General features: G+C 39.0%; 1 protein-coding gene across 2 annotated transcripts in view; it reads right to left on the bottom strand.

The window, feature by feature from the left end:
- DNAJC27 (DnaJ heat shock protein family (Hsp40) member C27) overlaps positions 1 to 17,683 on the bottom strand; it is a 32,638-nt gene extending 14,955 nt beyond the window's left edge. Inside the window, exons 1-3 of one of the 2 annotated variants that reach the window (XR_544109.2) lie at positions 17,378 to 17,667; positions 9,761 to 9,843; positions 6,176 to 6,245 (exon numbers count right to left, since the gene is read on the bottom strand). Coding sequence is in view for 1 of the 2 variants with exons in the window: in XM_008515267.2 (XP_008513489.1) it covers positions 6,176 to 6,245; positions 9,761 to 9,843; positions 17,378 to 17,464 (240 nt within the window). In the remaining variant the exon portion in view is untranslated. Of the gene's footprint in view, positions 1 to 6,175; positions 6,246 to 9,760; positions 9,844 to 17,377 lie in introns of both variants that reach the window. The other variant, XM_008515267.2, reaches the window with a different exon arrangement.
- Positions 17,684 to 27,983: the final 10,300 nt, after the last annotated feature.

Below are 27,983 nucleotides of genomic sequence, written 5' to 3'. Positions count from 1 at the left end.
GTCTGCCACCACAATTACCCAAATCCTGTCCTGGGCCCTCATCTTTTCTTTTTTAATCCTTCCTCCCAACTCAGCAAAATCAACCACTTGCACAGTTTCAATTGTGAGAACCTCCAAGATGAGTCCTTTCATCTGTGCTTCCAGACACGCATTTCCAATTAGTTCTAGACTCTTGCAGCTCAATGTCCTGTTGGAATCTCAAATTCAATATGAACAACAGGAAACCCTCCAACTTATTCTTTCCTAACCTCTTCCTTCTCTTGAACTTCCAGTGAAGGAAATTAGCACATACTCATCTGAGTCATTCAGCTTGAAAGCCTGGTGTTAACTGCTGCAGCTGTCCTGTCCCTTTGCTCAGCAGTTTCAAACAATCCTGCAGAAGCCACCTTTGCCATGTTTCTTGAACCTCTCACTTCCTTTCCATTTTTATTGCTAACATTATCTCTTGACTGCACTGCTGCAAGAGTCTTCCAAGCAATCCCCTAGCAACATTATACACTGTGCATATGTATCTTTTTAAAGCCCTGGTTCAAAAATTCTTTAGTGTCTCCCCACTGCCAACCTCCTCAAGTTCAAACTCTTTTAATTGACATCAATGGTGTCTGATCAGTCCTCCACCAACTTCCTAGTCTTACCCTCCTACTATCCCCTGTACTTCAAACCGACAATCTCTCTTTCTCCCAAACTTGCCCTATGCCTCTGTAAGTCCATCTGGAAACAGACACCTCTTTGTCTTTAATCTTCCAAGGTCTAGCTATAATACTGTATCTTTCACACGGCTTTTTCTGTCCAATTCCTCCCCATCTAATCTCCTATGCCTGCAAAACAGAATGTAATCTCTATGTCCCCTGGAATACCACAGCATCTCGTATTTCTGATAGTGCTCATGTCACTTCCTGTCTGGTTTCACAGTCAGTAGCATGTCCAGTTGTCTTCCCCACTAGACTGTGAGCAACGTGAAGGCAAGCATCTTGAGGCATCCCTGTGTGCCATTCGCTGGGCCTAGCAGATGTAAGTATTTGAGGCATATTTGTTTAATCAAATGGCTGGATGTGCTTTCTAGTAGAGAACAAAAGTAGAGGCCAAAGGGAAAAAGAAAGAATTTCAAAATGCAGATCATGCTGTCCAAAGGGAGACTGGCGTGTAAAAAGAGACTTAAGCAAGCTCAATGGATTTCTCTTTCAAGGGACTCATATTCAAGTCTGGGTTCAGTGACTAGCTACCCAGGTAATCTTGAATGAGTTATTTTACTACCTCAAGCCGTAGTGTCCTCATCTGTAAAATGAAAAGGTCAAAGCAGACGTCTTACTGGCCGCCTACACTTCTATTATTCTTGTCTCCCAAAACCACTTTCTAAGGTTAGTCCTGGCAGACTTGCTCCATCCAAAGTTTAATTAAATATGATGCTAAGGGAATTGGGATTATTTAATTCTTAAAGCAGAGATGGCAAACTTTCTAGCTTGTAGGTTAGAGAAACCTGTAGTTTAACATCACTCAGGCCTCAGAAAGTTTCTATGGACTCTCTAACTCATACCAATAAACCCCAGAATTCAGCTGTGTGCATGGGAGAAACAAGATCAGCGGTCAGATACAGCCCCACCACTCCCTTGGCAGTCCCTTCTTTGACACCTGCCTCTGACAGTATCTCACATACTAAGTGGACCGTCCTTTCTCAGCAGGCCCTTTGAGGAAAACTGTCAAAAGGACTGGTGACAGGAGAAGCCTCAAATAGAAGCCAGGGATCATAAGAATGGCTGTGGCCACTGCCCTAGGTGTGTCCCGAGCAAAGGTATACTTTGGTCAGCTTGGGCTTAGAAAGAAGACGATGGCTTTGGTCTTGTCAAAAAGGAGAAATCGGTTACGGACAGCAAATATTTGACAAAAAAAAGAGAGATCAAGGCTATATAGGAGAAAAGGTACTTCGGAAGTGGTGACTTCAAGGAGCTTCTATTAATTATACTTCTATTTTTATGAGCTGCTGAACAAAAGTAATTGCAATTTCAGGTTGCATTAATAGGAGTCTAGTGTCTAATGATAGAAAGTAACAGAACACTCAGTGTTTTTCACTAGTTAGTATCTGGAAAGTTGAGTTCAGTTCTCAGCTTCCTATTTGCTAACTAGAGATTATTCACAAAGGATGCTGATAGGTCTAGCTGAGACAGGAATAAAAAAATGTTTTACCTGGAAAGGAGCAAATTAACAAATAGTAGAAAGGCTCTCCTGGAGAAGCAGAGACTCAGTCTATATTGCTTCAAAAACAAGGCCAGAATCAGAGGTGAAAGTCAAAGGAAGGGGGCCTTTCTAAGGGAGAAGCTGCTAATCTAGTGTTTAGCACTGTAAGGGATTAACCAGTGAGGCAGTGAGACCCCGTCATTAGAGACAGTCATTCTCCAAATTCTTACAGTCTGCACCAGTCACAACTGTCCTGTGTATCATATTGTCCCTGGATTCCCACCAACCTGCATAACACTTATTTATCCATCAATACTCAGTTTAAATGTTGCTTCCTTCAATAGGACTTCCTGACCTTCCAGATAAGCTAGGTCTGGGTATTAAGTGCTCCCAAGCATTGTGTCACTTGTTTAACATATTCTCTGACATATTTATGTTCCATGAGAACAGGGGCTGTGTATTTTGCTTCCAGCATAGAAACTGGCATAGTATCTGGTGAATGAAAGATGGCCATCAATCAGGAAGGCTGAAGAAAGAAATCCTACAATGGGCAGCGGTCTGGACCACGTTAATTCTCAGGCATCTTCTAACTCTCCATTTAGATGACTTTGATATAATCTAAGATTTATGGTAACATTTCTGGTGGTTAGAATCTATGTCAAACTTGTGGTCACCCAGACCCTCCACGCGTTTTTCACTGGTATTATTCTATGCTTGTGAAATTGATTTAACCCACTATAAGGCTTCGGCTTTAAAACAAATTCATTTTACATAAATATTTGGGTATATTCACAAGATGGAAGATTATACAGCCATTAAAGTTATATTTTCTTCAGGAAGATGGAGTAGATTTACTTTTCCCAATTCTTCCTGCTAAGTACGAGTGAAAATCCTGGATATTATATATAAAACATCCATAAGAGGGCCAGCCCTCGTGGCCTGGTGGTTAAGTTCAGCATGCTCCGCTTCCATAGCCTAGGTTTGGTCCCTGGGCGTGGACCTACACCACTTGTCTATGAGTGGCCATGTTCTGGCGGCTCACATAAAAAAGAGGAAAATTGGCAAAAGATGTTAGCTCAGGGTGAATCTTCCTCAGCAAAAAACAAAAAAACATAGATAAGAAGACTCTGGAAGGTGGAGAGAGGGAGCCAGATAAACTAGGGACCTCAGGACCCAAGGAACAACATAACGGCGAGTTTCCTGGATTTTCTTTTGCTTTATACAACCAAGCTGAAGAAGTACTACTTGGAAATGCCAGTGAATGCAGACAAATAAAAGCCCGACAAAATCCTGCTCTCTTCAGCCAAAGAATCAGGAAAGAAGCAGACTTGCAAGACAAAAACTTCAGATGATAATCACTCCATTCCAGCCACACACCTCGGAAAAAGCCTGTCTCTCCAACCCCACCCACTCAAGCAAAGGCTGAGTGGAAATTTTAGAAAAATAAATTAACAAAAAATACAATAACGGAAATAAAAAAGTTTAGCAGTTGGGCTCAACAGCAGAATGGAGGGGACAGTGGAAAGAATCAGTGAACTGGAAGATGAAACAATAAAAATTACCCAATCTGAATAATAGAGAGAAAATAAACCAAAAATAAGTAAATAAATAAATAGAACAGAGTTTCAGGGATCTGTGGGACAACAAGATCAGAGTCCAGGAAGGAGAGGAGAAACAGGTGGGGCCGAAAAGGTACTCAAAGAAATAATGGCTGAAAACTTCCCAAATTTGGCAAGAGACATAAACCTCCAGATTCAAGAAGCTGAGAAAATCCCAAACAGGAAAAAAACCCAAAGAAATCCATGCTAACACACATCATAGTTAAACCTCTAAAAACTAAAGACGAAGGAAAAATCATGAATGCAGCCAGAGAAAAATGACACTTCTCCTGCGGGGAAAAAACATCTCAAATGATAGCAGATTTCTCATCAGAAATCTTGGAGGCCAAAAGAAAGAAGCATACTATTTTTCAAATGCTGAAAGAAAAGAAATATCAACCCAGAATCCTATAACCTGAAAAAATATTCTTTAGGAATGAAGGGGAAATCAAAACATTCTCAATCAAGGAACACTAAGAGAATCTGTTGCCAGCAGACCTATGCTAAAAGAATGGCTAAAGGAGTTCTCTGAATGGAAAGGAAATGATAAAAGAAGGAACCTTGGAACATAACAAAGGACAAAAGAACAGAATAAGCAAAAATATGGGTGAATATAATAGACATTCCTTCTCTCTTGAGTTTTCTAAAGTATGTTTGACAGTTAAGCAAAAATTGAACACTGTCCGATGTAGTGCTAAATGTATGTGGAGAAAATATTTAAGACAATTATATTATAAACGAGGGACGACAAAGTAATATAAAAGGAGGAAACGTTTCTACACTGCATTCAAAGTGTTTAAATGACGATGCTAGCAGACTCTGACAACTTACATAGTGTAATACTAGAACATCCACTGATGAAGCTACGCAGAGAGATTTACTCAAAAACACTATAGACAAATCAGAATGGAATTCAAAGAGTGCTCAAGTAACCTACAGAAAAGCAGGAAAAAGAAAACAGAGAAATGAAAAACAGAAAAAAACCCTGGCAGACTTAAGCCCTAATACATCAATAATTACATTAAATATAAGTGGTCTAAAAATACCAATTAAAAAAAAAATAAAAAATAAAAAAAAAATACCAATTAAAGGACAGAAATTGGCATAATAGATTAAAAAACATGACTCAACTATCTACTATCTATAAGAAAGTCACTTCAAATATAATGATATAAGCAGGCTGAAAGTAAAAGGATAGAAAAAGATGTATCATGCAAACGTTAATGAAAGGAAAGCAGAAATGTCTACATTAGTATCAGATAAAGTAGACATTACAGAAAAGGAAACTACCAGAGACAGAAGGGAGAAATATATAATAATAAAATTATATAATGAAGACATAGCAATGGTAAATGTGTATACACCAAACAACAGAGTTGCAAAATTTGTAAAGCAAAAACTGACAGAACTGAAAGGAGAAAATAATCAAATCCACAACTATAGTTGGAAACTTCAACACCTCTCTGTCAGCAATTGACAGAGCAATTAAACAGAAAATCAGTAAGGATATAAAAGAATTCAACACCACCACTCACCAACAGGATCTAATAAATATTTATAGAACACTCCATCCAACAATAGCAGAATACACATTCTTTTCAATGCCCACGTAGCATACACCAAGGTAGACCAAATCCCAAGCCATGAAAAACCCTCAAAAATTTAAGAGAATCCAAAAAAAAAAAATTTAAGAGAATCAAAATCATACAGTGTGTTCTCTTATCACAATGGAATCAAATCAGAAATCAATAACAGAAAGATAACAGGAAAATCTCTAAACACTTGGAAAGTAAACAACACACTTTTAAATGATCCATAGGTCAAACAGAAAATCTCAAGGGAAATAAAAAAACATATTGAATGAATGAAATGAAATATGAATGAAAATGAAAATACAATATATCAAAACTTGCGGAAAACAGGTAAGCCGTGCTGAGAGGGGGATTTACAGCACTAAACGCATACTCAGAAAAGAAGAGAGTCTCAAATCAATAATCTAAGCTCCCACCTCAAGATCCTAGAACAAGAAGGGCAAAATAAACCCACGGCAAGCAGAAGGAAGAAATAATAAAGGCAAGAGCAGAAGCGAAATGGCCAAACTAGAAAAGGGTGAAGAGCCTCCACAGGGAAAATGAAAAACTCAAGGAAGGAAAAACACAAGAGAACGGCCACGAGATTCATCTGAGACTACTTAGGACCGAAATTTCCTACCACCATTTAAGGGGATACTACAAAAGACCAACAGATATCCATTAAGTTAGGGCTCAGAAGGGAAGCTACAAACACCAGCTAAATTTACCTGTTTTTATACATGATTTTAATATTGGTTGTTTCAGATAATTCAGGATCTTTCCTTAAGCCCACTGATAATACTGGTATAGGTTTTCTCAAAAAGGCTTTCTTACCTCGTAGAAGAAGGGATGTCCAGCCATATCAAAGATGTTAACTTTGATTTCTCTGTCTCTGACTTGTACCCTGAAATGTTCAAATGGAAACAATCCCAAAGAAGGTCATGGTTTCTGCAATCACATTAACATCATTTATGTCATTTATGAATTTCAGAAGAGTATGCATATGACATTTAAATGAGGCTTTCTTAGTGCCTCTTCTTGATTCCAGGTAATCTTTACAACAGCCAGCAACTTGGAAGATGACTCTGCCTCCTATTTTAAGAACACTGTGCTCACTGGAACAAGAACTCTCACTTACTTTCACCTTACCTCGGGACGCTTCAGTCCACACCCCTTAACTAACAAACGGTACCACTGCTATGCTAAGAAAAACTCATTTGGGACAAGTAGGAATGAGATGAAAGAAAATAAAATGTTTCATTTCACTTAGAAAGACATTTTAATTACTACTGGTTATGCTTGGTTACCACGCAGTACAGTAACAAAGATATATATTATTAATGACATTTGTTTAATTTTCTTGTGACCTTCATTTGGGCAAGAGCAATGGTCAATTTGTTCTCAGAAATTTGAAAATAGAGAAAAGAACAAAAAGAGAGATAACAACGGAAATTTGTAATAGAATTAACTACTGTTAACATCATAGCATATTTGCTTCTAGGCTTTTTTTTGGAAAGAAAAATCACTATTGGAAAATGAATGAATGAAACATTGTAAATAATTCAAACACTAAAGAAAAAATACAAAAACGAAATTTTAAAAGTGAGCCCAAATTCTATCACCCAGGAAAAACCTTCATAAACATAGGTGAACATCATTGTAGACTTCTTCTATGCATAGATAAGACTAATAAATACAAATATTTTTATAAAAATGGGATTATACTATCTTAAAATAAAAAGCATAAAATTTACTCTATATTAACAAAAGAAAAAGAAACTGACGTGAGCTGGGAGGAATTATTGAGTTTTAAATATAAATGTTTCCTCACCACAGAAATATTATTTCCTAAAATATTCTCTAAGGTTAAGAATAGAGAGTATTAACCATCAATTAACAGATTAGAATCATGACATTTTTTAAGTAACGTGTTTCAGTTTGGACAGCATTGACATGACTCCCTCCTATGGAATACAAGGACATTAGCACTTGCCTTATTGTCCCTATAACACCTCCTGGCTGGTCTATTACCACCATCCCCTTGTCCAAGTTTATATCATCCACTTTCTGTTCTGAAACCATAATTCCTACAGTTGTTTTATATTACTTGCATATTTAAATCAAGCTAACCACTAATCATCTTATCATGATTTCTCCATTCCTGAATTCTCTTCCATATTTCATCTATTCTAAGATGCACATTTGTTTTCATTTTAACATCTGTGAAATCAGGATCCATCTTATAAAAGAGAGTGTGAGAACTGCAAAATAAAACAGAATAATAACAGAGTTTGAGAGCATCTGGTGAAGATCTGGTATAACAATTTATATTAGAAATTTTTACAGTAAAAAGACAGCAGCTAAGAAGGGATGGAGCTGAAGTCTATAAAGTGAGGAAGTAACACAACTGTGTTCACACATTGAAACTCAGAAGCTAGACAGGGGAAATTATCTTAAGAAAAATGAGAATTCATCATCTCAAAGTAGTGCTTTCCCAAGTTGTGGCCTGAAAACCACCTGTATCATAATTACGAGAGGTTGTTACAAATGCAGATTCCTGTGCCCCACCCTCAGATCCAGCAAATCAGAACCTTAGTGTAGGTCCTAGGAGTCTGTATCTTTACAAACTCCACAAGTAATTCTTAAGGATACTGTAATTTGAGCTTCACTGTATTGAAAACAGTAAGCATGGAATGGGCACTTATTATTTTGACTACCCAAAAGAGTATCCCCGACTTTCTCCTCCCAGGTGTGGTTCAGATGGGTTCTGACATCTTAATGATCCCACCTGCTGGCCACAGCCAACCGAGCTGGGGAAAGGTATCTGTCCTCCCCTGGACAATCAAAACCTTCCCTGGGATTTTTAAGCTTGGGATATTAGTTGCGGTCTCTCTCTGGAAGTAAAATTTACAACGTGAGCCTGAGATCGCTGGCAGCTGCGTAGAGGGAGTCAAAAGTTAGAGAGAGAGATGTAGTGAAATGATCTGGCTATATTCTGTCCCTGGTTCTAGCCATCTCTGAGGCCCAGCTACATCCTTGCAATTGGATTATGTGAATTGATTAATATCCCTTTTTTTCCTTGAGTTGGTTTTCTGTTGATTATACCCTCCTGACTCACCATAGGACAATCATCTTTTCCAAAAAAAATTCAGCCAGAAACAGAACAGCCTGTTGAATAAACCACAGTTCCATAACATAACATGGTGATTCTTACTTCTTAGAGGAATAAATTAGCTACTTACATGGATTCAAAACAAAACGGGTTTAAATAGGATATCCTACCACATCATTGATGAAATCCTGTGCCCTGAAGTACAGACCCTCCACTTCAGTCTACCTCTTGAATGTTGCCCTCACGTTCTAATCTTGCAAACTTTCTCTTTAGCTATATCTATCTTACCCTAACAATAAATATTTACTGAGTATCTACTGTGCATAAGCACTGTGCCCAGCACTTGGAGATAATTTATACTAACAGCCCCTTCTTCATGGAGCTAGCTCATAATCTAGCAGGAGACATAAATATATACAAATAATAATAATAACACAAGGCAATTTATAAGTACCATAAATAGCAAAGAGAATTTCAATATTTCTGTCACTTGCAACCAAAAAGCTTCCTGATTGATAAACAGGGTGTTCAGAAGGCCTTACGGGAACGGCAGCATTTTACCCCTTGAAGAGATTGACAGGTAGAGATGAGAGGAAAGGACACTTCAGGTGGACAGAATGAATAACGGCACCGAGATAGGAAAGTAGGAGGATAGCAGTTCAGTGTGCATGGAGAGCAAAGTGTGTAAAGGAATGCAGGAGAGAGAAGGGGAGGGGAAGTTGGGGCCAGAATAGTGAGCACCTGAGATCCCGCCTTTGGGGGTGTGCAGTCTCCCCCAGTTCTCCGCTTCGGCAGTACTGTTTCCTGTGAACGTGACCCTGTCCCCCCAGCTCAGCCCACCCTTGATTAGTCTCCAAATAAATCCCCACTCATACCCAATTTTACTCTTCCCAGATCATTTTTGCTAAATTCCAATAGGCTATTAAAGATCATAAACCAATACAGGAAGTCCCCTGATAGAAAATTTTCCACATAATATTTAGACTTTAGAGAGAATATTTCAAAATGTTCTAAAAACACACTTGCTAACAGGACCTGCTTATACGGAAACATGTTTCCTGACAGGTCACATCTACCAGTGAGGCTTTGTGCGGAGTGCTCATCACTGTAGACCCCACATCTAACAGGAGGCCTGGCGAACAGATGTGCTCAATGAGGAACAGATGACATGATCACTACATATCTGTAAAGGTCTCTTACTCTATTCCTATCTTTCTTAATTTATCTTCAGAATCTCTATATCAAGACAGATCATTTTACAAAGGTTCTGAATGTAATTTACAAGCCCAAAGAAACAATATACTCACTTTGTGACTCCATAGTCAATTCCAATTGTTGCAAGATATTTAGATACAAATCTTTTCTCACAGTATCGCTTTATAATACAGCTCTAAAAAGGTAAAAATACATGCTTTTAGTAAAAAACACTCTGAGAACACACACAAAATAAGGACATTTCTTTATTATGGTTTCTTCATTCACCATGGAGAGGGAGAGCATTTTCAAAAGCCAAAACTACAAAATAATTGAAACAAATGCTAAAAGTGAAGATTTTAAAGAAAAATTATTTAAAAATTCTTCCCCTTAATACCAAATATGGGTATGTTTTCAGTTTAGTTCTCAATCCTATGCTGTTTTCTTTTGAAGACCACCAATCTCCAAATATCTCTCAGACTAGTTTCTACTTAGATGTCCCACTGTTACCGCAAATTCAACATGTCCAAAAATGAGCTAACCTTATACACAAAAACAGCTTGTCCTGCTGACATCCTAGTTCTGTTAATAATAGCACCATTTTCCCAATTACAGAGGATTAAAATACCAAAGTCACGTTTGATTCTGAGCCTTTCTAAATCTTCTTTTGAACGTTTTTCCCATCTTTCTCCTCATTCCGATGCCCGTTGATATCACCGTGGTTTAGGTCCTCATCATCTCCTCCTAGACGACGGTAGGAAATTCTTCACTGGTCTTTCTGCTTCCTTTTCCTCCCAACTTAATCAATATTGCACACCACTGACACTATTTCATTTCCCTAACTAAAAAATCTTCAGAGGCTTCGAAATCTAAATCTTCAGAATCTTCAGAGTTCGAAATCTAAATTCCTTTGTCCGTTATTCAAGGTCCTCCATAATCCGGCCCTAATCTGTCTTCTCTGTCTAAACTCTTCTATACAAACTCTCCATTTCTGCAAAACTCTCAGCACCCGACCTCCTGACTGTCGTTACTTTTCCCTCTATTTGGAATGAGCTTTCTCCCTTCTTTCCAAATCTTACTTATCCTTCAAGGCCCAGCTCAAACTCTGAGCACCCAGGTTAAAAGAGATCTTGCCTGTATCTGAATTCCTCTAGTACTTTACATAAAAAATCTATTCCGTATATATATATATAATGTGTTTGCCATCAGTCATACACTGCCTGTTATCAATTATCTTTTCACATGTGTATATTTATCTTATCTCTTCAGCTAGACAATAAACTACTTGTGGGCAAGAACCAGTATTTTACTTCTTTGTATCTTTTGCAGCAGTTAGCTCAGTGCCAATGAAAAACCAATTTAGAACGACTTGTATATTAATAACAATCCTTAGCATTCATGAAACTTACAATTTACTTGAAGTACTGATAATGGAGTTTATTCTGCTCAAACCCTTTCCTGATGAACCTCAATCTAAATCAAATAGGACAGTTACTTTAAAAAGTACTTAATAAGCTCATTGTGAACTGAAGGAAAAATTTCTTTGCAGTGACTACTGCTAAGAGGTTATACTTTTAAAGACACTTTATAGCTTGAAAGCACTTCTCAAATGTTTTCTCTCATGATATCTTAGAAAAATAAACATAGCCTTTTTCTAAATTATTCATGAGATTAGGGACCTGGAAGTCCTTTTACTCCACTATTCAAACACTAGTCCTAAGTGTTTAAAGAGATACACATTTAAATAACAGTATTAATAACGACTCTCTATAACACAAAGAGACAGGGCTCCCGGGCCTTGGGACCTTCTAAGCTAAGTTAGATAACATAAATATGGAAAGAAGTTTTTGCTTTCTCTATTTTTCTTAAACAGATCTTTAGGCACTTTTATTTTTTTTAATACAGTTCCAATGAAAATCTTAATAGGTTTGAGCCTTTTTTTCTAAGTTACCCTAAAATTCATATGAAAGAACAACTATCTGAGAAGAGCTAATCAAAGTATTAAAAAGAGGAGTGGGGCAGTAGAAGAGGAGGGAATTTGGCTTGACAGATATTAAAATACAGCCTGAAAAACCAATCCAGACAGAATTATATTGGCATAAGGACAGACAAGTAGGTCAGTAGAACAGAACAGAGAGCCTAGAAATAGATTCCATTATATAAGGAAATTTAAAAAGCAAAGACATTGATATTAAAAGTCAATGGGAAAAGAATGATTTATTTAGTAAAATGTTACCGGCACAATTGAATATACATCTGGAAAAAAATTAAGTTAGGTCCTTAACTTTCCTATATACAAAAATAAATTACACATGAATTTGAGTTAAGCATTTAAAAATAAAACAAAAATGTCAGAAGAGGGGCTGGCCCCATGGCCTAGTGGTTAAGTTCGGTGAGCTCCACTTCAGCAGCCTGGGTTCGGTTCCCAGGCATGGACCTCCACCACTTGACAGCAGCCATGCTGTGGCGGCAACCTGCATACAAAATAGAGGAAGACTGGCACAGATGTTAGCTCAGGGTGAATCTTCCTCAAGCAAAAAGAGGAAGATCGGCAACAGATGTTAACTCAGGGCGAATCTTCCTCAGGGGGAAAAAATCAGAAGAAAATGTGCAGCATATGTACAACCTTAGGGAAACCTTTTCAATCAAAAAAGGAAGCCCAGAAACCACTAAAGAAAAGACAGGCATAACTGAGTATATGTAAACAAAAATAATAAAAGCAATTGTATGGGAAAACATCTATAAAAATATTAAAAGATGACACACTGAATATTTGTAACTCATATGACTGGCAAAAAGTTAATATCTCTAATGGTCCCAAACCAGAAAAATTGGTAAGAAAGACACATGACCCAATAGAAAAATGTGTAGAGAGTATAAATGGGGCAATCCATAGAAGAGCAAATCCAAATGTCCAAGAAGCATATGAAAAGATGCTCACTTCATCTGTAGTCAGTGAAATGCAAATTAAAGTCACAATGAAATTACTTCTCACGAACCAGATTGGTAGTAATTAAAAGAATGACAACACTGTGTTGGCAAGGATTTGGGGAAAAGAGTGCCTGCATACTGCTGGTAGAAATAGACATTTTTGAAGAGCAATTGGCAATAGCTACTAAAATAAAAAAATGTGCTCTTCAACTCAGCAGTTGCACCCCTGGGAACCTAGTCCATAGAAACTAGAGTACCAGTATTTAGGATATATATACATACAAGCATATTTATAGCAACATTGCTTGTAATAGGTAAAAAAGCTGGAAACAAAGTGAATTCTCATCAATAGAGAACACTTGCATGATATGGATTATTATGCAACCACAAAGCAGAGCCAGTAGAGTTGTGTCAGATAACTTGGAGGGATTACCATAACCTACTGTTAAGAGAGAAAAGCAACCTCCAGAGAAGTATATACAATATTGCATGATGGGGGTACTTTTGACTGCAAGTAAGAGAAACCCAATTCAACTGATTTAGCAGGAAAATATTTATTTAATATAACTGGAAATCTAGAATTAGGGCAAACTTCAGAGTTGGCTGACACGAAGAGTCGATGGTAAGCACATCAGGAAATTTCAGGTTCTAGAGGACACTGAGAACTGGGCTTCGGGGAGGTTGACTGCTGAAGCAGAAAGCTGAACTGGATGTAAACAAAGACCAGAGAGAAATTTCAGGGTTCCTTCACAGAGGGGATTGATCCCTTGGGAATCTTCTTTTTCTTACTGCATTTCTAGAACCTCTAAAACAATGCTGAATAATAAAGGAAAATAGCAAGCATCCCTTTTGGTACCTAATTTTAATGGAAATGGCCTTAGCATTTCACCATCTGGTATATTTGCTGCTGGTTAACAAATATTGTTTATCATATTTAAGTAGTTTCACTTTATTCTGATTATGCCTAAAGTGTTTACTAGGATTGACTACTTGATTATATCAAATGTCTTTATAGTACTGAAAATATTTTCTCGAGTACAGATAATCAGTTGATGTAACAAATTATGTTGATTAACTTCTTGATATTGAACCATGTGTGCATTCCTGGAAAAAAACTACTTGCTAATAGTGAATTTCCTTTTTATATATTTTGATATATTGCTGAATTCTATGTGTAGATATTTAGAAATTACGCCCCTCTACGTATATGTGAAAATGGTATGTATTTTTCTTTTTGATACTATGTCAAGTTTTGCTATTTAAGTTACCATGACTTTATATAATAAATTGGGGTGCTGTTCACCTTTGTCTTTTCCGTGGAATAACTTATGTAACTGAAATTATGTGTTATCTAAAGTTCAAATAAAGCTTATTCATGAAGCCATCTGATTCTGATACCTTTTTGGAAGGTAAATCTTTTAATTGCTTTCCTAATTTCTTATGTGACTGGTCAATTGGGTTTTCTACTTCTTTTTCAGTCAATTTTGGTAATTTACATTTTGCTAGGAAATCCTCCATTTCCTCTACATTTTCAAATGTGCTTCCAAAGAATTGTATGTAGCATTCTCTAATCATTGTTTTAATCTCATCCAGTACGTGATAATGTCTCCTTTTCAGTACTAATCTTGTAATTTTTTCTTTCTCTATTTTTCTTAAGTAGATTTTTAGGCACTTTTCTTTTTCATTTATCTTTCCAGAGAATTCTCTCTTTCTTTTGGTTTATTTCATGTCCTTTTTCTAATGTCTTAAGTTCCTTTAATTTTTTTTTTTTTTTTTTAAGATTTTATGTTTTTCTTTTTTCTCCCAAAACCCCCTGGTACACAGTTGTGAGTCTTTTTAGTTGTGGCATGTGGGACACCGCCCCAGCATGGCTTGATGAGTGGCGCCATGTCCTCGCCCAGGCTTCAAAGTGGCGAAACCCCAGGCCGCCGAAGCAGAGTGCATGAACCCAACCACTCGGCCACTGGGCGGGTCCTCCTTTAGTTTTTAAATTGAGATATACCGTACCATAAAATTCACACTTTTAAGGTGTACAATTCAGTGATTTTTAGCACAATCACAAAGTTGTGCAACCATTAAGTTCCTTTAGTTTCATCTCTCTTTTTTAGAAATGAATAAGATAACACATTCTCCTTTGACTACAGCTTTAATTTCGTCTTGAAGGTTTTGGTATGGATTCTCTCCTTTTCATTGCTTTCTAGTCATTTTGTCATGTGTTTTGATTTGCCATTTGACTCAAGGATTATTTACTAGGAGATGCCTTAATTTTTAACTTAAAATTGTTTATCTTTACATCTTTCTATATTCTCCAAATTCTTTAAAATGAGTATGTGCTACCTTTACGACTAAGGCAAAATTTTTTTTAAAGTTACATTTAAATCTTTTATCCATCTAAACATTTCTTTTGAGAAAGGAATGAAATAGGACTCCACCCCACTCCCAAATATAAGTAGTTGTTCCAACAGTACTTACTAAATGGTCCGTACTTCCCCGTGAACTTACTATATTTGTTGTAAACTGAATCTCCTTATGTGTTTGGGGTTTTTTCTGAACTCCATTCTGTTCCACTGATGTCTCTATACTTTCTTTCCAGTATCAATAGGAAAAGCTTGGTAACTTTAAAATATGTTTTAATATCTGGTAGTGTTAGTCTCCCCTCATTTCTTTGTTCACAATTTTCTTGGTCATTCTCATGTTTAATTTTTCATAAGGACTTTGGTGCCTTTTATTATGTTCTGAAGAAAAGAAAAACCCTATTCGTATTTTAACTGGAACTGAATTACATTTGTACATTATTTTAAAGAATTGACATCTACAAAATATTTGTTGCTGTTAGTGCCACCAAGTTGGCTGACTCCTAGTGATCCCGTGCACAGTAGAGCAGAACCCTGCCCCATATTTTTGCGCCATCCTCTCACCTTCTGACGCTAAATCAGACAACGTTCCACTGCTTTCATAGGGTTTTTATGGCAAATTTTTCCGGAAGTGGGTGGCCAGGTCCTTCTTCCTAGTCTGTGGAAGCTCTAGTGAAACCTGTCCACCATGGGTGACCCTGCTGGTATTAGAAATACTGGTGGCATAGCTTTCAGCATCACAGCAGCACGCAGCTGCCACAGTATGACAACCGACAGACAGGTGGTGTGGTTCCTGGGCCACGGTGCTCACCACCAAATCTTAACCACTAGATCACCAGGGCTAACCTCTAAAATACTGAGTGATCCTAATTAGGAGGAAAGTATATCTTTTCATTTGCCTAAGTAATTTTATGTACCTTTGCGGAGTTTGAAATGTTTCTTTGTATAGGTCCCATCTCTTCTTAAGTTTAAACCTAGATACTATATTTTGGTTATTATTATAAATTAAAATAGTTTTTTGATTACATATTCCAAACAATTATAATTTGATATAGTAAAGCTATTAATTTTTTAATAGCTTAATTCTCTTTGGGTTTCCAGATAATCATCATCATTAGCAAATAATTATAATTTTGCCTTCTCCTTTCCAGTATTTCATATTTTATTTTGTCTAAGTGCATTGGCTAATAACTCTGGAACAATGTTACATAAATGTGGTGACACTGGGCATTTGGGGCTATTTCTAATGCTGTACCATTAAGTATAGTAAAATTACAAAAGTGATACATGTTCACTTAGCTAGTTTAGTACATAACCTTGCAGAGGCTTTATTCTTTTCTTTTTAATGCCTAGAACACACTTGCCATTCAATGCGTTGACTTTCCATGAATGCTATGTTAATACTTACATACACACACACAGACAGATACATAAATATTACAGGATACGCTAAATGGAAAGAAAAGACACTGATAAACATGTTCTGAGCATCAACTGTGAGCAGGGTAATGGCCTAAACACTCCCATGAGCAGCTCTTTTGGCATGTAGATCCTACTCCGCGTTGATTTTGACAGCATCCAATGATGGAAAGAGCACGGTGGTGAGTGTGAAGACCCGGGTTCTAATCCTGTGTTAGTCACTGATTTAATGACCTTGGGAGGTTCTTAAGCAACAGCTTCCACTCACCCAGAAGGAGAGATAATTTTGAGTCAAGAGGAGGCAGTCTCAGAATTAATTTGGGGAAAGACCTCCGGTCCCCTCTTGCCCTCCCTTCCCCCTATACTACGGGAGAACTTGTAGCTGATATCCAGTAGAAGGACCATGGAAAACGGCAGTGGAACAAAGCCTTCTTTGACAGAATGGATGTTATGACACTACCAGAAATCAAAACAAAACAAAACAACACAGGCTCCTTGACATCCACTGCATCTCCTCTGTGAAACACCTGAGCATCTTATGACTGAAATGTAGATTCTAGACTCCATGTCTGCAGAGCAACATTTTATAAATCCAAATCCTCACATGCACCCCAGTAAGTTCTCTTAGGCTCCCAAGCACCGCTAGGGGTAACTAAACTTTTATTCTCCACCTCTAAGTCCTGGACGGATCACCTAGAACACAGACATGGTATCTAAGACCTGCCACAGGGATCTAGGCCTCCTTACTCTCTTTGGGGTACATTCAAGGCTTACAGGCCACAAGAGACACCTTCTTATGGAGAGTGACGTCAGTAGAGGAGGGGGGGTGGCAACCCAAAGGTCAAAAAGGTCAGGAGAGTTTTCCTCGCGGAGCCGCATCACCCAGGAGGAGACCCGGGCCTGCTCAGGGGCGGGGAGGAGGCTGGATGGATGTTGAGTGGCCGCCCTCCCAGCCAATCGGCAGGCCGCCCCGCTGCGGGGGGGGGGGGGGGGGGGAGGTCCCGCCCCTCCCAGCGCGGTACTCACTTTTCCCACTTCGGCGTTGCCCATGGAGATGACTTTGATGCGCAGGGACTTGCCAGGCTCCTTCCGCTTCGGCATGTTGGCCTCCATTGCCCTCGCTCTCTCGGGGCCACCCGCCTCGGTCTCTCCTTGTTCACCGCGCTGGCCTGTCCCTCAGGGCTCCTCGTCCAATGGCGGGACCGCTGCTATCGTCACCGCCCCGGCCCCGCGGCTCGCCATCCCCGCCGCTGCTTAGCAGCGGGCGCGGGCGGTTGGGAGCGCAGGGAACTGGGGGAGGGAGAAGAGAGTCTCGCGATGGTAGAGAGGGGCGGCGTGACGTCATCGCCAGGCCCTGGAGACGGGGCTGTGGTTACCTGTTCCCTGGGGTCGCACCACCGAGCCGGGCTAGGTCCCTCGGCGGGATGGGGTCGCCCGGGGGTGGCTGGGTTTACTCTCGGTGCAGAGCGCGGCTTTGGGTTCGGGGCGCCAGGTCATAGGCGTTTGTTGAGTTTGCAGCCCAGGGGGTAGAAACCTGTTGGCTGTTAGAACAGGTAGAAATCCTCCGGCTGGGAGTCTCCGGAATTACGGGTCAGTTCAAGGCCCGGCCGCGCTGAAATGTCAAAGTCGGCCACGGCTCTTTTGGGGGTGTTCTTTCTGCATTGTTCAGTCCCCGTGGACCCGTCCTTCCCCCCCGCCCCCCTCCCAATATTCTGTTTCCCGTGCTCGTGCTTCCTGAGAGGCAGCGTCAGGAGCCAGGGCAGTGGGAAGTCAGGGCCCCGGTCCTGAAGAGGGGCCTTAGGCAGGATCTGAATCCCGTTCCTACCCTTTAGAAAAATAGGTGGTCCGTTTGAAGTCAAGGCAGGTTTTAGTTTAGGCCTTGCGCTTCTGTTCGTAGTTGTAATAGTAGGAGGAAAGCTCAGACTGTTTGTTTCTTACACTTCCAGCTTTATTGGGTTGTGTGTGACGGCCAGGAGCTGCGCGCGCCTTCATTTTCCTCCTCTCCCTGCTGCTCACATCCGCACTTAGTCCCATCTTCTGCTCTCACCTTTCCTTTAGCCGATAGCGTGACAGTAGAATAGTAAAGGATTCTAAGATAACCACTTTTCTCCAGGGGAGAAGAAAAGCGTCTGCTTGAATTAAAATCAGTCTGAGAGGAAGAGTAATTTTTTATGTGTGTGTGAGGAAGATGGGCCCTGAACTAAAGTCTGTTAGTTCAATCTTCCTCTTTTTTTTTTTCTCCCCAAAGCCGTGTACAGAGTTGTATATCCTAGTTGTAAGTCATTCTAGTTCTCTGTGGGGTGCTGCCACAGCATGGCATGATGAGCGGTGTATAGGTCCGCGCCCAGGATCCGAACCACGGACCTCCTTCCACCGAAGGGGAGTGTGCGATCTTAACCGCTCAGCCAGAGGCCAGCCCCTGAAACTGTAACTTTTTGAGTCAGTATCTTCAGCTGTAGAAGATGAATAGAACTTGACAAAGGATTGTTTAATGCCCTGAAAAAGAATGGCTGCCTATTTCCCTGTAAATGACAACGGCAAAGGTGGCATAGCTTCTGTTCTCACACAGCTTTAAACGCCTTAAATACATTACAGGAAGACAGTGAATAAAGGCTCAAATTTTCGTAATTATTTAAAGTGAGACTTTCAAACATTTTAATTTTAAAATTTAATTTTAAAACATTAACTACTTTTTTTAAAAAAAGCTTGTTCTGGATTTGTTCATAATCAAGTAAAGTAACTTGTTCAATGGAGCTTCTAAAGTTCTTTACAAATATGAAATGTAAGTCCTGGTTAGAATTTTGATAGTTTAAAGTGTACAAGAATACTGATTCTCCAGATGCTGATCTCAGTATGATTTAATAAATTAAATCAATAAATATCTATTTCTTTGATAGTTCACCTTTGACCCTCAAATAGAACTGGTATTGTGGAAGAAGAATTGCAAAATGTCAAGTCTTCCACTGTTAAAGACTGACTGTGTATGATACTACTGAGCATAAGAGCAGTAAAACATGGGGAAGTTTAAAATTTATTACCGTTTTTTTCATATTGATGTTTTCGAGGTTTGAATATGTGTAACCATATTTTCTACTGGGTTTGTTAAATTAGTTTGGAGTTGAAAAAGCAAGACAGTTAGCTTTCTTTCCCAGTCTGAGATAAAAAGAAGAAAGAGAAGCATGAATTAGCTGTGTATGGAAGGACACTGGAAGATATGGTATGGAGCTGAGAAACATGAGGTCTGGAGTCAGCCCTGTTATCCTTTGTGTTGGCATGACAGGGGCATGTGGTGGTGGTAAGGGTTGCAGGAAATAATGCACTTGAAGTACATGGTGACCTCCCCCAATAAACATTAGCCATATGCTTTCATTTACTCATGTTTTTTATTTTTATGTATTAAGAAAGACTCTACATATTTATTTATTTTGGTGAGGAAGATTGGCCCCAAGCTAACATCTGTTGCCAATCTTCCTCTTTTTGCTTGAGGAAGATTGTTGCTGAGCTAATGTCTGTGCCAAGCTTCCTGTATTTCATATGTGGGGCACTGGCACAGCATGGCTTGATGAGTGGTATGTAGGCCAGCTCCCAGGATCCGAACCCACAAACCCCAGGCTGCTGAAGCGGAGCATGCGAACTTAACCACTATGCTACCAGGCCAGCCCCTACATAGTTATTTTTAAAGTAAATTATGAAATATGCTAGACATACTTAAAGGTCTAAAGAATAATGTATGACTATCTGTATATCCACCACCTACCTTAAGGAAAAATACGTCGCTGATGCTGTGTGTGCTCTTCCCCAGTACGTCCCTCCTCCTGCTCTACAAGCGTTGCAGCTACCTGAATTGGTGCTTTTAATTTCCAGTCATTTAAAAGTTGTTTTACTACATATGTATATACACCTTAAAATGTAGTATTTTGTATTGCATCTTTTGGAAATCTTTATTTTGAAATAATTTCACTCAGAAACATTTCAAGAAGAGCAGAAAAAAATCTTGTAGACCCTTTATCCAGATTCATCAGTTGTTAACATTTTGCCTCATTTGCTGTATCAATTCTGCTCAATATCTATATGTACACATGCTTTTCTAAATCATTTGAGAGTAATTTGCAGACATATTTCTTTATCCATAAATGCTTCAATGTGTGTTTCCTAAGAAAAAGGACTTTCTCTTACGTAGCAACAATATACTTAGCAAAATCAGGAAATGGAACATTGATACAACACTATTATCTAATCCTGTGGTGCTCAACCTGTGCACCGAGGTGCCCCACAGCCTCACAGTGAATTCACAACGGGATATCTGTGAGATATTTTACATTCTAAATTTTCAAGGCAAACAAAATCAAATCTGTGCAAAACTACTCACTCAAGGTGCTTTACAACTTCAACAATAGATGGCGCCATATTCCTTTGATCTGTTATATATTTGGGAAGATGGGTTTTTCTGTGGTTGTGATGAAAAGCAAGTACAGTGCAAAAATCAGTGTGGAACAGGAAATGAAGATGGTCTTGTCCAATCTGACTCCAAGATTTGTGCAGTTGTGCAGTGCCCAACAGGTGCACAAATCCATTAGTAAGCAATTGTGGTTATTTAAGAATGAAATAAAAAATATTGTTTTTCTTTCAGTTTACATGTATTCGTTTTTCAAATGGCAAGTAAATTGTTAGGGCATAAATACTTAATAAGTTGTTTGGACCTACATATTTCTTTTGGTCATGGAACACCATGAAAAAATTATTGAGACGCTAAGAGCTCCTTGAACCAAGAACATTTGGGAAACTTTGATCTAAAGCACAGTTCACGTTCAAATTTCCCCATTTGTCCCAGTAATATCCTTTATAGCTATGTCATCCCCCCAACCCTCCCACCCCCAGATCTGGAGTCTAATCCAGCATTATTTAGTTGTTGGATATCTTTAGTCTACTTTTATCTGGAGTGGTTCTTCAGCTTTTCTTTATATCTTCCAAAATGACAGTTATTTTTAGGATATCTCTCAATTTGTGTTTGACGTATTCTTCTGATTAGATTCAGTTATATTTGGCTGAACTACCACAGGAAAGACATTATCTCATTTTAAGAGCATCACATCAGAAGATTTGTGATGCCAATTTGTTCCGTTTATTAAGATGTTCACTTTAGTTGGTTAAAGTGTAAGGTATTGTTCACAGGTTAATCCACAGTAAAGTGACTTTTTCCTTTTGTAATAAGTAATTTGAAAGAGAATACTTTGAGGTTATATAGAAATCCTTTTTTCATTGATTTTTCATCCACAAATTTTTAGAAGCCAATGATGATTCATGGCTGAAGAGATTATTACTATGATGGATGCAAAATATTGATTTTCTAACTCCGTCATTTCTCCTGCATTTATTACTTGGTAGTCTACCATAAGGGAGAGCTTTCCTTTCTTATTCATTCATTTACTAACTCATATCAGGATGCACTCATATATGCTTGTTTTACCCTAAGAATATTCTATTATTACTATTATTTATTTTTATGCTCAAGCTGGCTGTTATGTCTTTTTGATATGTCTCCATCATTTTTTGAGCACTTCCTTGCTTTTTGACACAAAAACAAGCCCTGGTGATGTAGGTCCTTTTAGTGGGGAATGGCATTTAGAAACCAAGATCTGGATGTTAGGTGTGCTCATTGATACTAGGTGTCTTTGCTTTTGACCCTTTCAGTTGACTGAGCCAAAATAGTACATATACATACATACATGCATCTAAATCCATATTTTGAAACATAGTTCATACTGATATCCACAATTTTAGCACAACAGGATGTGTTCTAGTCTTCCCCCTTTCCATATTTATAACTCCCTCCTGCAACAGTGAGAAACTGGCTCCCATTATCCTCAGTACATTTACTCATTTGCTCGATCTTACAATACACGGGAAGTAGTTTCAGAATTACTAACCTATACCATTTCAAAAAACAGAAACACTTTGAACTTGAGTTCAGTATTTGTTTATAGCTATTTTTGTCTTAAACTGACAGATACAGTTTGTCATATAGTTTCATATAGTCTAAGTATTGCGCTCAAAAGTTAATCGAGTTAATCCTTTTTTCCTCTCTTTGGGGTTGTTATGGTTTTCATCTGAAATACAATTAAGTTTATTTGTTTCTGTTTGTACTTTATTTTAGTTTTTTTCCCCTTCATTGCTGTTGACTTCATTGATTAATGTAAAACATTAATGTAGTTTCAAAAGTAAGATTATACAAACCGGGTTTTTCAGCGGAGTGTCACTTTCACCCTCATCCCAATCCTCTTCACCTCTTCCCACCTACCTCTCATGGGCACCCCATCACATTAGACTCAAGCTTATTCCCTCTTGTGTTTCTTTTTATAAAAAGTAAGAAGTTACATGTATATTTTCTTATTTCTTTTTCTTTCTTACACAAAAGATAACTATATGTGGATGCGTTCTTTTGAACTTTGCTTTTCTCACTTAACAGTATATCCTGGAAAGCACCTCATAATAGTTCACAAAGATCATATTCATTCTTTTTTACAACTACATAGTACAGTGCTCCATTGTGTGCAAATGCTATAGTTTTTTTCAATCAATGTATTTATTGACATTGGTGTATTTTCATATTGCTGTGCATGTGTCTTCAGGGTAAATTTCTTTAGAAGTGGAATTACTGAGTCAAAGGTAAATGCATATTTAGTTTTGTTATATATTGCCAAATTCTGTTAGGTAACTTTTAGAATTTTTGCATCAATGTTCTTCAGTAATATTGGAATTAAGTAATATTCTTAAGTAATATAATAATAAATTAAGTAATTTTGTGCTACCGTTACCTGTTTTCAATGTTAATGTTATACTTGCTTCGTAAAAAAACCCCTGGAAATTTTGTTTCATTTCTATGCTCTGGAATAATTTGTGTGACAAAATTCGTACATTTGCAACAGTAGAGAGACTAATGTAATCAACGCTCCATGTACTCATTTCCCAGCTTCAGCAATATCAACAAGAATATCAGTTCTCCTTAGAATAGGGAGATTATCCTCCCTGGGCCAGACCAAATCAGGCAAGTCCTTAAATGGAGTGGGCTTTTCCTGGCAAGAGATCTTCAAAGAATGGGAGGGACTCAGTGTGAGGGAAGTTCTGCATTGCTGCCTTTAAAGATGGGAGAGGCCACATAAGAACCTAAGAGTGGGCTCTCCGAGCTGAGAGCGACCCTCAGCCAATAGCTAGCGAGAAAATGGGCACCTCAGTCTGACAACCTCAAGAAACTGAATTCTGCCAAAAACCTGCATGAGACTGGAAGGAGCTCCCGGGCTGCAGGTAAGAACACAGCTGTCTGATACCTGGATTGCAGCCTGGTGAGATTTCTGACCTAGAGAACCCAGCTCCCCTGTGCCCGGACCTCTGACCTGCAGAACTGCAAGATAGTAGATGTCTATTGTTTGAAGCTGTTAAATGTGTCGTGGTTTGTTATACAGCAACAGAAAACTAATATACACCCTGAAAAGTTTTTATCTACAGATTGAATTTCTTGAGAAGTTCTGCTTCCAGTATGGCAGTGAAAGTCCCTACAGATCAACTCTCCCACTGATAAGTGTAAACTCTGGAAAAAGTGCAAAACAGCTACCTGGGGATTCTATTTTTTTTTAAGATTTTATTTTTCCTTTTTCTCCCCAAAGCCTCCCCGTACGTAGTTGTATATTTTTAGCTGTGGTCCTTCTAGTTGTGGCATGTGGGATGCCGCCTCAGCATGGCCTGATGAGTGGTGCCGTGTCTGCGTCCAGGATCTGAACCTGCAAAATCCTGGGCCGCCGAAGCTGGAGCACGTGAATTTAACCACTTGGCCATGGGGCCGGCCCCTGGGGATTCTAAAGAGTAATAAAAATCAGGCAGATGATGGAGGGGAGTGAGAAACTTGGAGGAGCAACTGGCATGGGATGAGTTTCTACTGAGCAATATAAGGACCTTAGAACATACCGACCCTGATTAGCCCTTTCTGTCTTACCTATCAGCTCATAGGATTTTAGTTCTAAGCATGCACTGCACCGTATCAAGGGATGTGAATATTATGCTACCGTCTAGACATCTATACACTCCTCCTACTACCATCCCAAAGACTGTGTGGCAGTTTGTATTTTCCAGAAATGGCTGAAACAGTATGTCCCATCCCATTTATTATTTTTATTTTTGTAAAATCCAAATATGCATAAAATTTATCGTTTTAGTCATTTTTAAGTGTATAGTTCAGTGGCGTTAAGTACACCCACATTGTTGTGCAACCGTTACTGTCATCCATCTCTAGAACTTTTTCGTCTTCCCAAACTGAAACTCTGTGCCCATTAACACTAATTCCCCATCCCTCTTTCCCCCAGGCAACCACCGTTCTACTTCTTTCTCTAGGAATCTGACTACTCTAGGTACCTCATATGAGTGGAATCATACAGTATTTGTCCTTTTGCGACTGGCTTATTCATTCAGCATAAAGTCTTCAAGGTTCCTATATGATATTCTTATAACAGAGCTGACACTCCCTCCCTTGAGAGGTGGGGAGGGGGTGTCTATGTTCCCTCCCCCTCAAATCTGGGTGGCCTTGTGACTATGGTGTAAGTGACATTAGGACACTTTAAAAACTGGGTAATAAAAGTCCATGCAATTTCCTTCTATTTCTCTTGGAATGCTCACTTTTGGAATCCAGACATCAAACTGTGAAGAAGTCCCAGCAGTTCGTGGAGAGGCCCACACAGAGAGGAATGGAGTGCCCTTCCCCCCATCCACAACCACAGCTGAGCTCCCATATGACAGCTAGCATCAATTTGCCAGCCATGGGATCCAGCCATCTTGAAAGTGCCAAGGCAGTGAAACAAGGATGCCAACAGTAAGTGGAAGGTAGCAATAAGGAATATGTGGCAAGTGACACTCAGTAATATAGACACGCAGAAACTTGTCATTGACCTCATCAAGGAATTTGGACTCAGACCAAGGTGCCAATTCCTTGGGATACATCCTGGGGTACCAGGTGAATTACTGAAAGAGCTCAAATGCCATTTTCCTCCTATTCTTTGAATGCCAAGTTCGTTTGAATCTCATGGCCTTTACGTTTAGTTTCCCTCTGCCCAAAATGCTCTTACCCAGATCGCCACATGCTCCAGCCTTACTGCTCTGGTTACCCAGGGAGGAGAGATTTTGGCGTAAATCAATGTTTCCACCTACATATCAAGTTGCAGTTAATGACACCCAATTACCTAATAACAACTTTAAGAAAGGAAGAGATGGGAAGGGAATGACAAGAAATAGAAGTGAAAAAGGAAAGAAATCTCTAGTGCTATGCCATAGCAGTCTGCTTTTTAATCAGCTCTCTTTAACAGTTTGGGTAAAGATACAGCAGAGATGTTGACAAAAGTTGTACATAACCATAAAAAAGTAGGAACTATGCTGATTATGATGGACAACTGAAAGATTTAAAATGATCCGTCTGCTGCTGATTAGTTATACGTATTAGCAGCTTGATGAACTTTAACATTTTGCAGTTAAAGTCCACCAAAACGACTAATGGTCGTATCTCCATGGGGCTGAACTGCGTTTTCGTAGAGTATGTGTGTGCTCAGCTTTGGTAGGTGCTGCCAAAGAGTTTCCAAAGTGGCTTTATCAGTTTACACTCCCACCAACAGTGAATAAGAATTCCACTTGTTCCAAATCTCACTGGTCCTCAATTTTGTCAGTCTTTTAATTTTAGCCTTCCTTATAAGTTCGTAGTCATATCTAATGTGATTTCGTTTGTCTACCTCTGATGACTGATGAGGTTGGGTGCCTTTCCATATGTTTATAGCCCATTTCCTCTTCTATGAAGTGCCTGTTTAATTATCTTGTCCAATGTTTTATTGCGTTGCTTATTTTTTCTTATCGATTTGTAAGAATTCTGTATATATTCTAGATATATATCCTTTATTAAATATATGCATTTTGCACAAGAATATTTGTTGCAGTAGTATTATTAGGAATCGTCGAAACAACTTATTTGTCCGCAGCAGCAGAATGGATAAATAAATTGTGGTATATTCTTACAATGGAATGCTATACTATTGCTCTACAATACTAACTACTGCTATGAATCTCATAGGTGTAATGCTGAATTAAAGAAGCTAGACACAGAGGAGTATGTACTGGAAGATTCCAATTATATAAAGTTCAAAACAGATAAAACTGATCAATGGTATTAGGAGTCAGGATTCTGGTTAGCTTTGGGGATAGTGAATGAAAACGGATGTAAAGAGGGTTTCTGGGTGCTGGTCGTGTCCTATATCTTGATCTGGGTGGTCGTTACATGGCTATGTTCATGCTGTGAAAATTCATTGGGCTGCACACTAATGATTTGTGCACTTTTCTGTAGTATGTTACACTTCAATACAAAAAAGTTTACAAAAACAATTCCTACCTAATTTTCACAAGGGCCTAAGAGCTAAAAAAGCAGACTTGGCCTGATGTTTTTCTCTGCTCGGAGTTTCTCGTGGTGTTCCTGTGATGATCTTGGTGTCCATGGAAACCAGACAGAGAACGTGTGGTAGGGAAGTAAGGAAGAAGGGTTTGGGGCCCGGGGAAGCAGCGTGTGACGAAGGAACAGACACACGGCAGGCATCTTCTCCCCCTGTACTTTCAGATCCCACTCAAGCTGCAGCCACTTCCCTGCCAACTGTCTGCCTATGACAACTGTGACGATTGCTTGTCATAACTTACTGGGAATCCACCCCATAACTAGTTCGGGCTCACCCTCTCCATTACTGGTTTCCATTTTACCCAACCCAGCAGGAAAGTTGGCCGGGCAGGGACTTGGAACAGAAAAGACCTTCTCTGGCGGAGGCACACTGGCACTTCACTAACCAGGGGTCTTGTGGGGAGCCCTAAGCTCTGACGCGGAACCTTCCTGAAGGCATATGCCTAAAAGGGCCTTTGAGCAGCGATAGTGAATGTTCAAGAGTCATGCATTAATGCATAAGCGCTTGACTTGAAGCAGAGTTCTTCAAATCCTTGTTCAGAGCTTATTAATGCTTATTTTAAACATGATTATATCACCTTGTTATCTGATTTTCTAGGTCTACAAAAAGACAGATTAGAAGTGGGCGGGTGAGATTATCCACTCAGGGCTCACATGTATCTGGCTCTGCTAAGTTTGAAATGATTCTGGATAGATCTGATCTGAATGTGTGTGTGCAAGTGTATGCGTGGAAGTCTGTGTGTACACCAATGTGTTGGTTATGATGAATGTGTGTGAGGGAGCATGTGTAGATTTGCATCTTGTGCATCTGTTGGTTTCGTGTGTGTATACTGGGTGTGTGGTATGCGAGGACATTTGTGAATGAGTTTGTCATTTCGTGTGTTTATATATGTACTTGTGATCAGATGTAAAATATGTAAATGAGAATTTACACTTATGGGAATAAGTAGGATGTATAAGAGAGCATTTATGGGGCTGCTTGTAAGTTTGTACCTTTGAGCAAAACTCTGTTTGTATAATGGATTTATGGAGGGATAATCCTAGGCAAAGTTTTCAAGTCATATGGTTGGACCATATGGAATTGCCATTTTTGTGGGTTAAAAATGGTTAAATATTCAGTGGTTTTTGTATGATTCAACCTAACGTGTGTGTGCACGTACA

This window comes from Equus przewalskii, chromosome 14 (assembly GCF_037783145.1).
Source record: "Equus przewalskii isolate Varuska chromosome 14, EquPr2, whole genome shotgun sequence".
NCBI classification, from domain to species: domain Eukaryota; kingdom Metazoa; phylum Chordata; class Mammalia; order Perissodactyla; family Equidae; genus Equus; species Equus przewalskii.
This window is presented reverse-complemented; position numbering and strand designations above follow the sequence as displayed.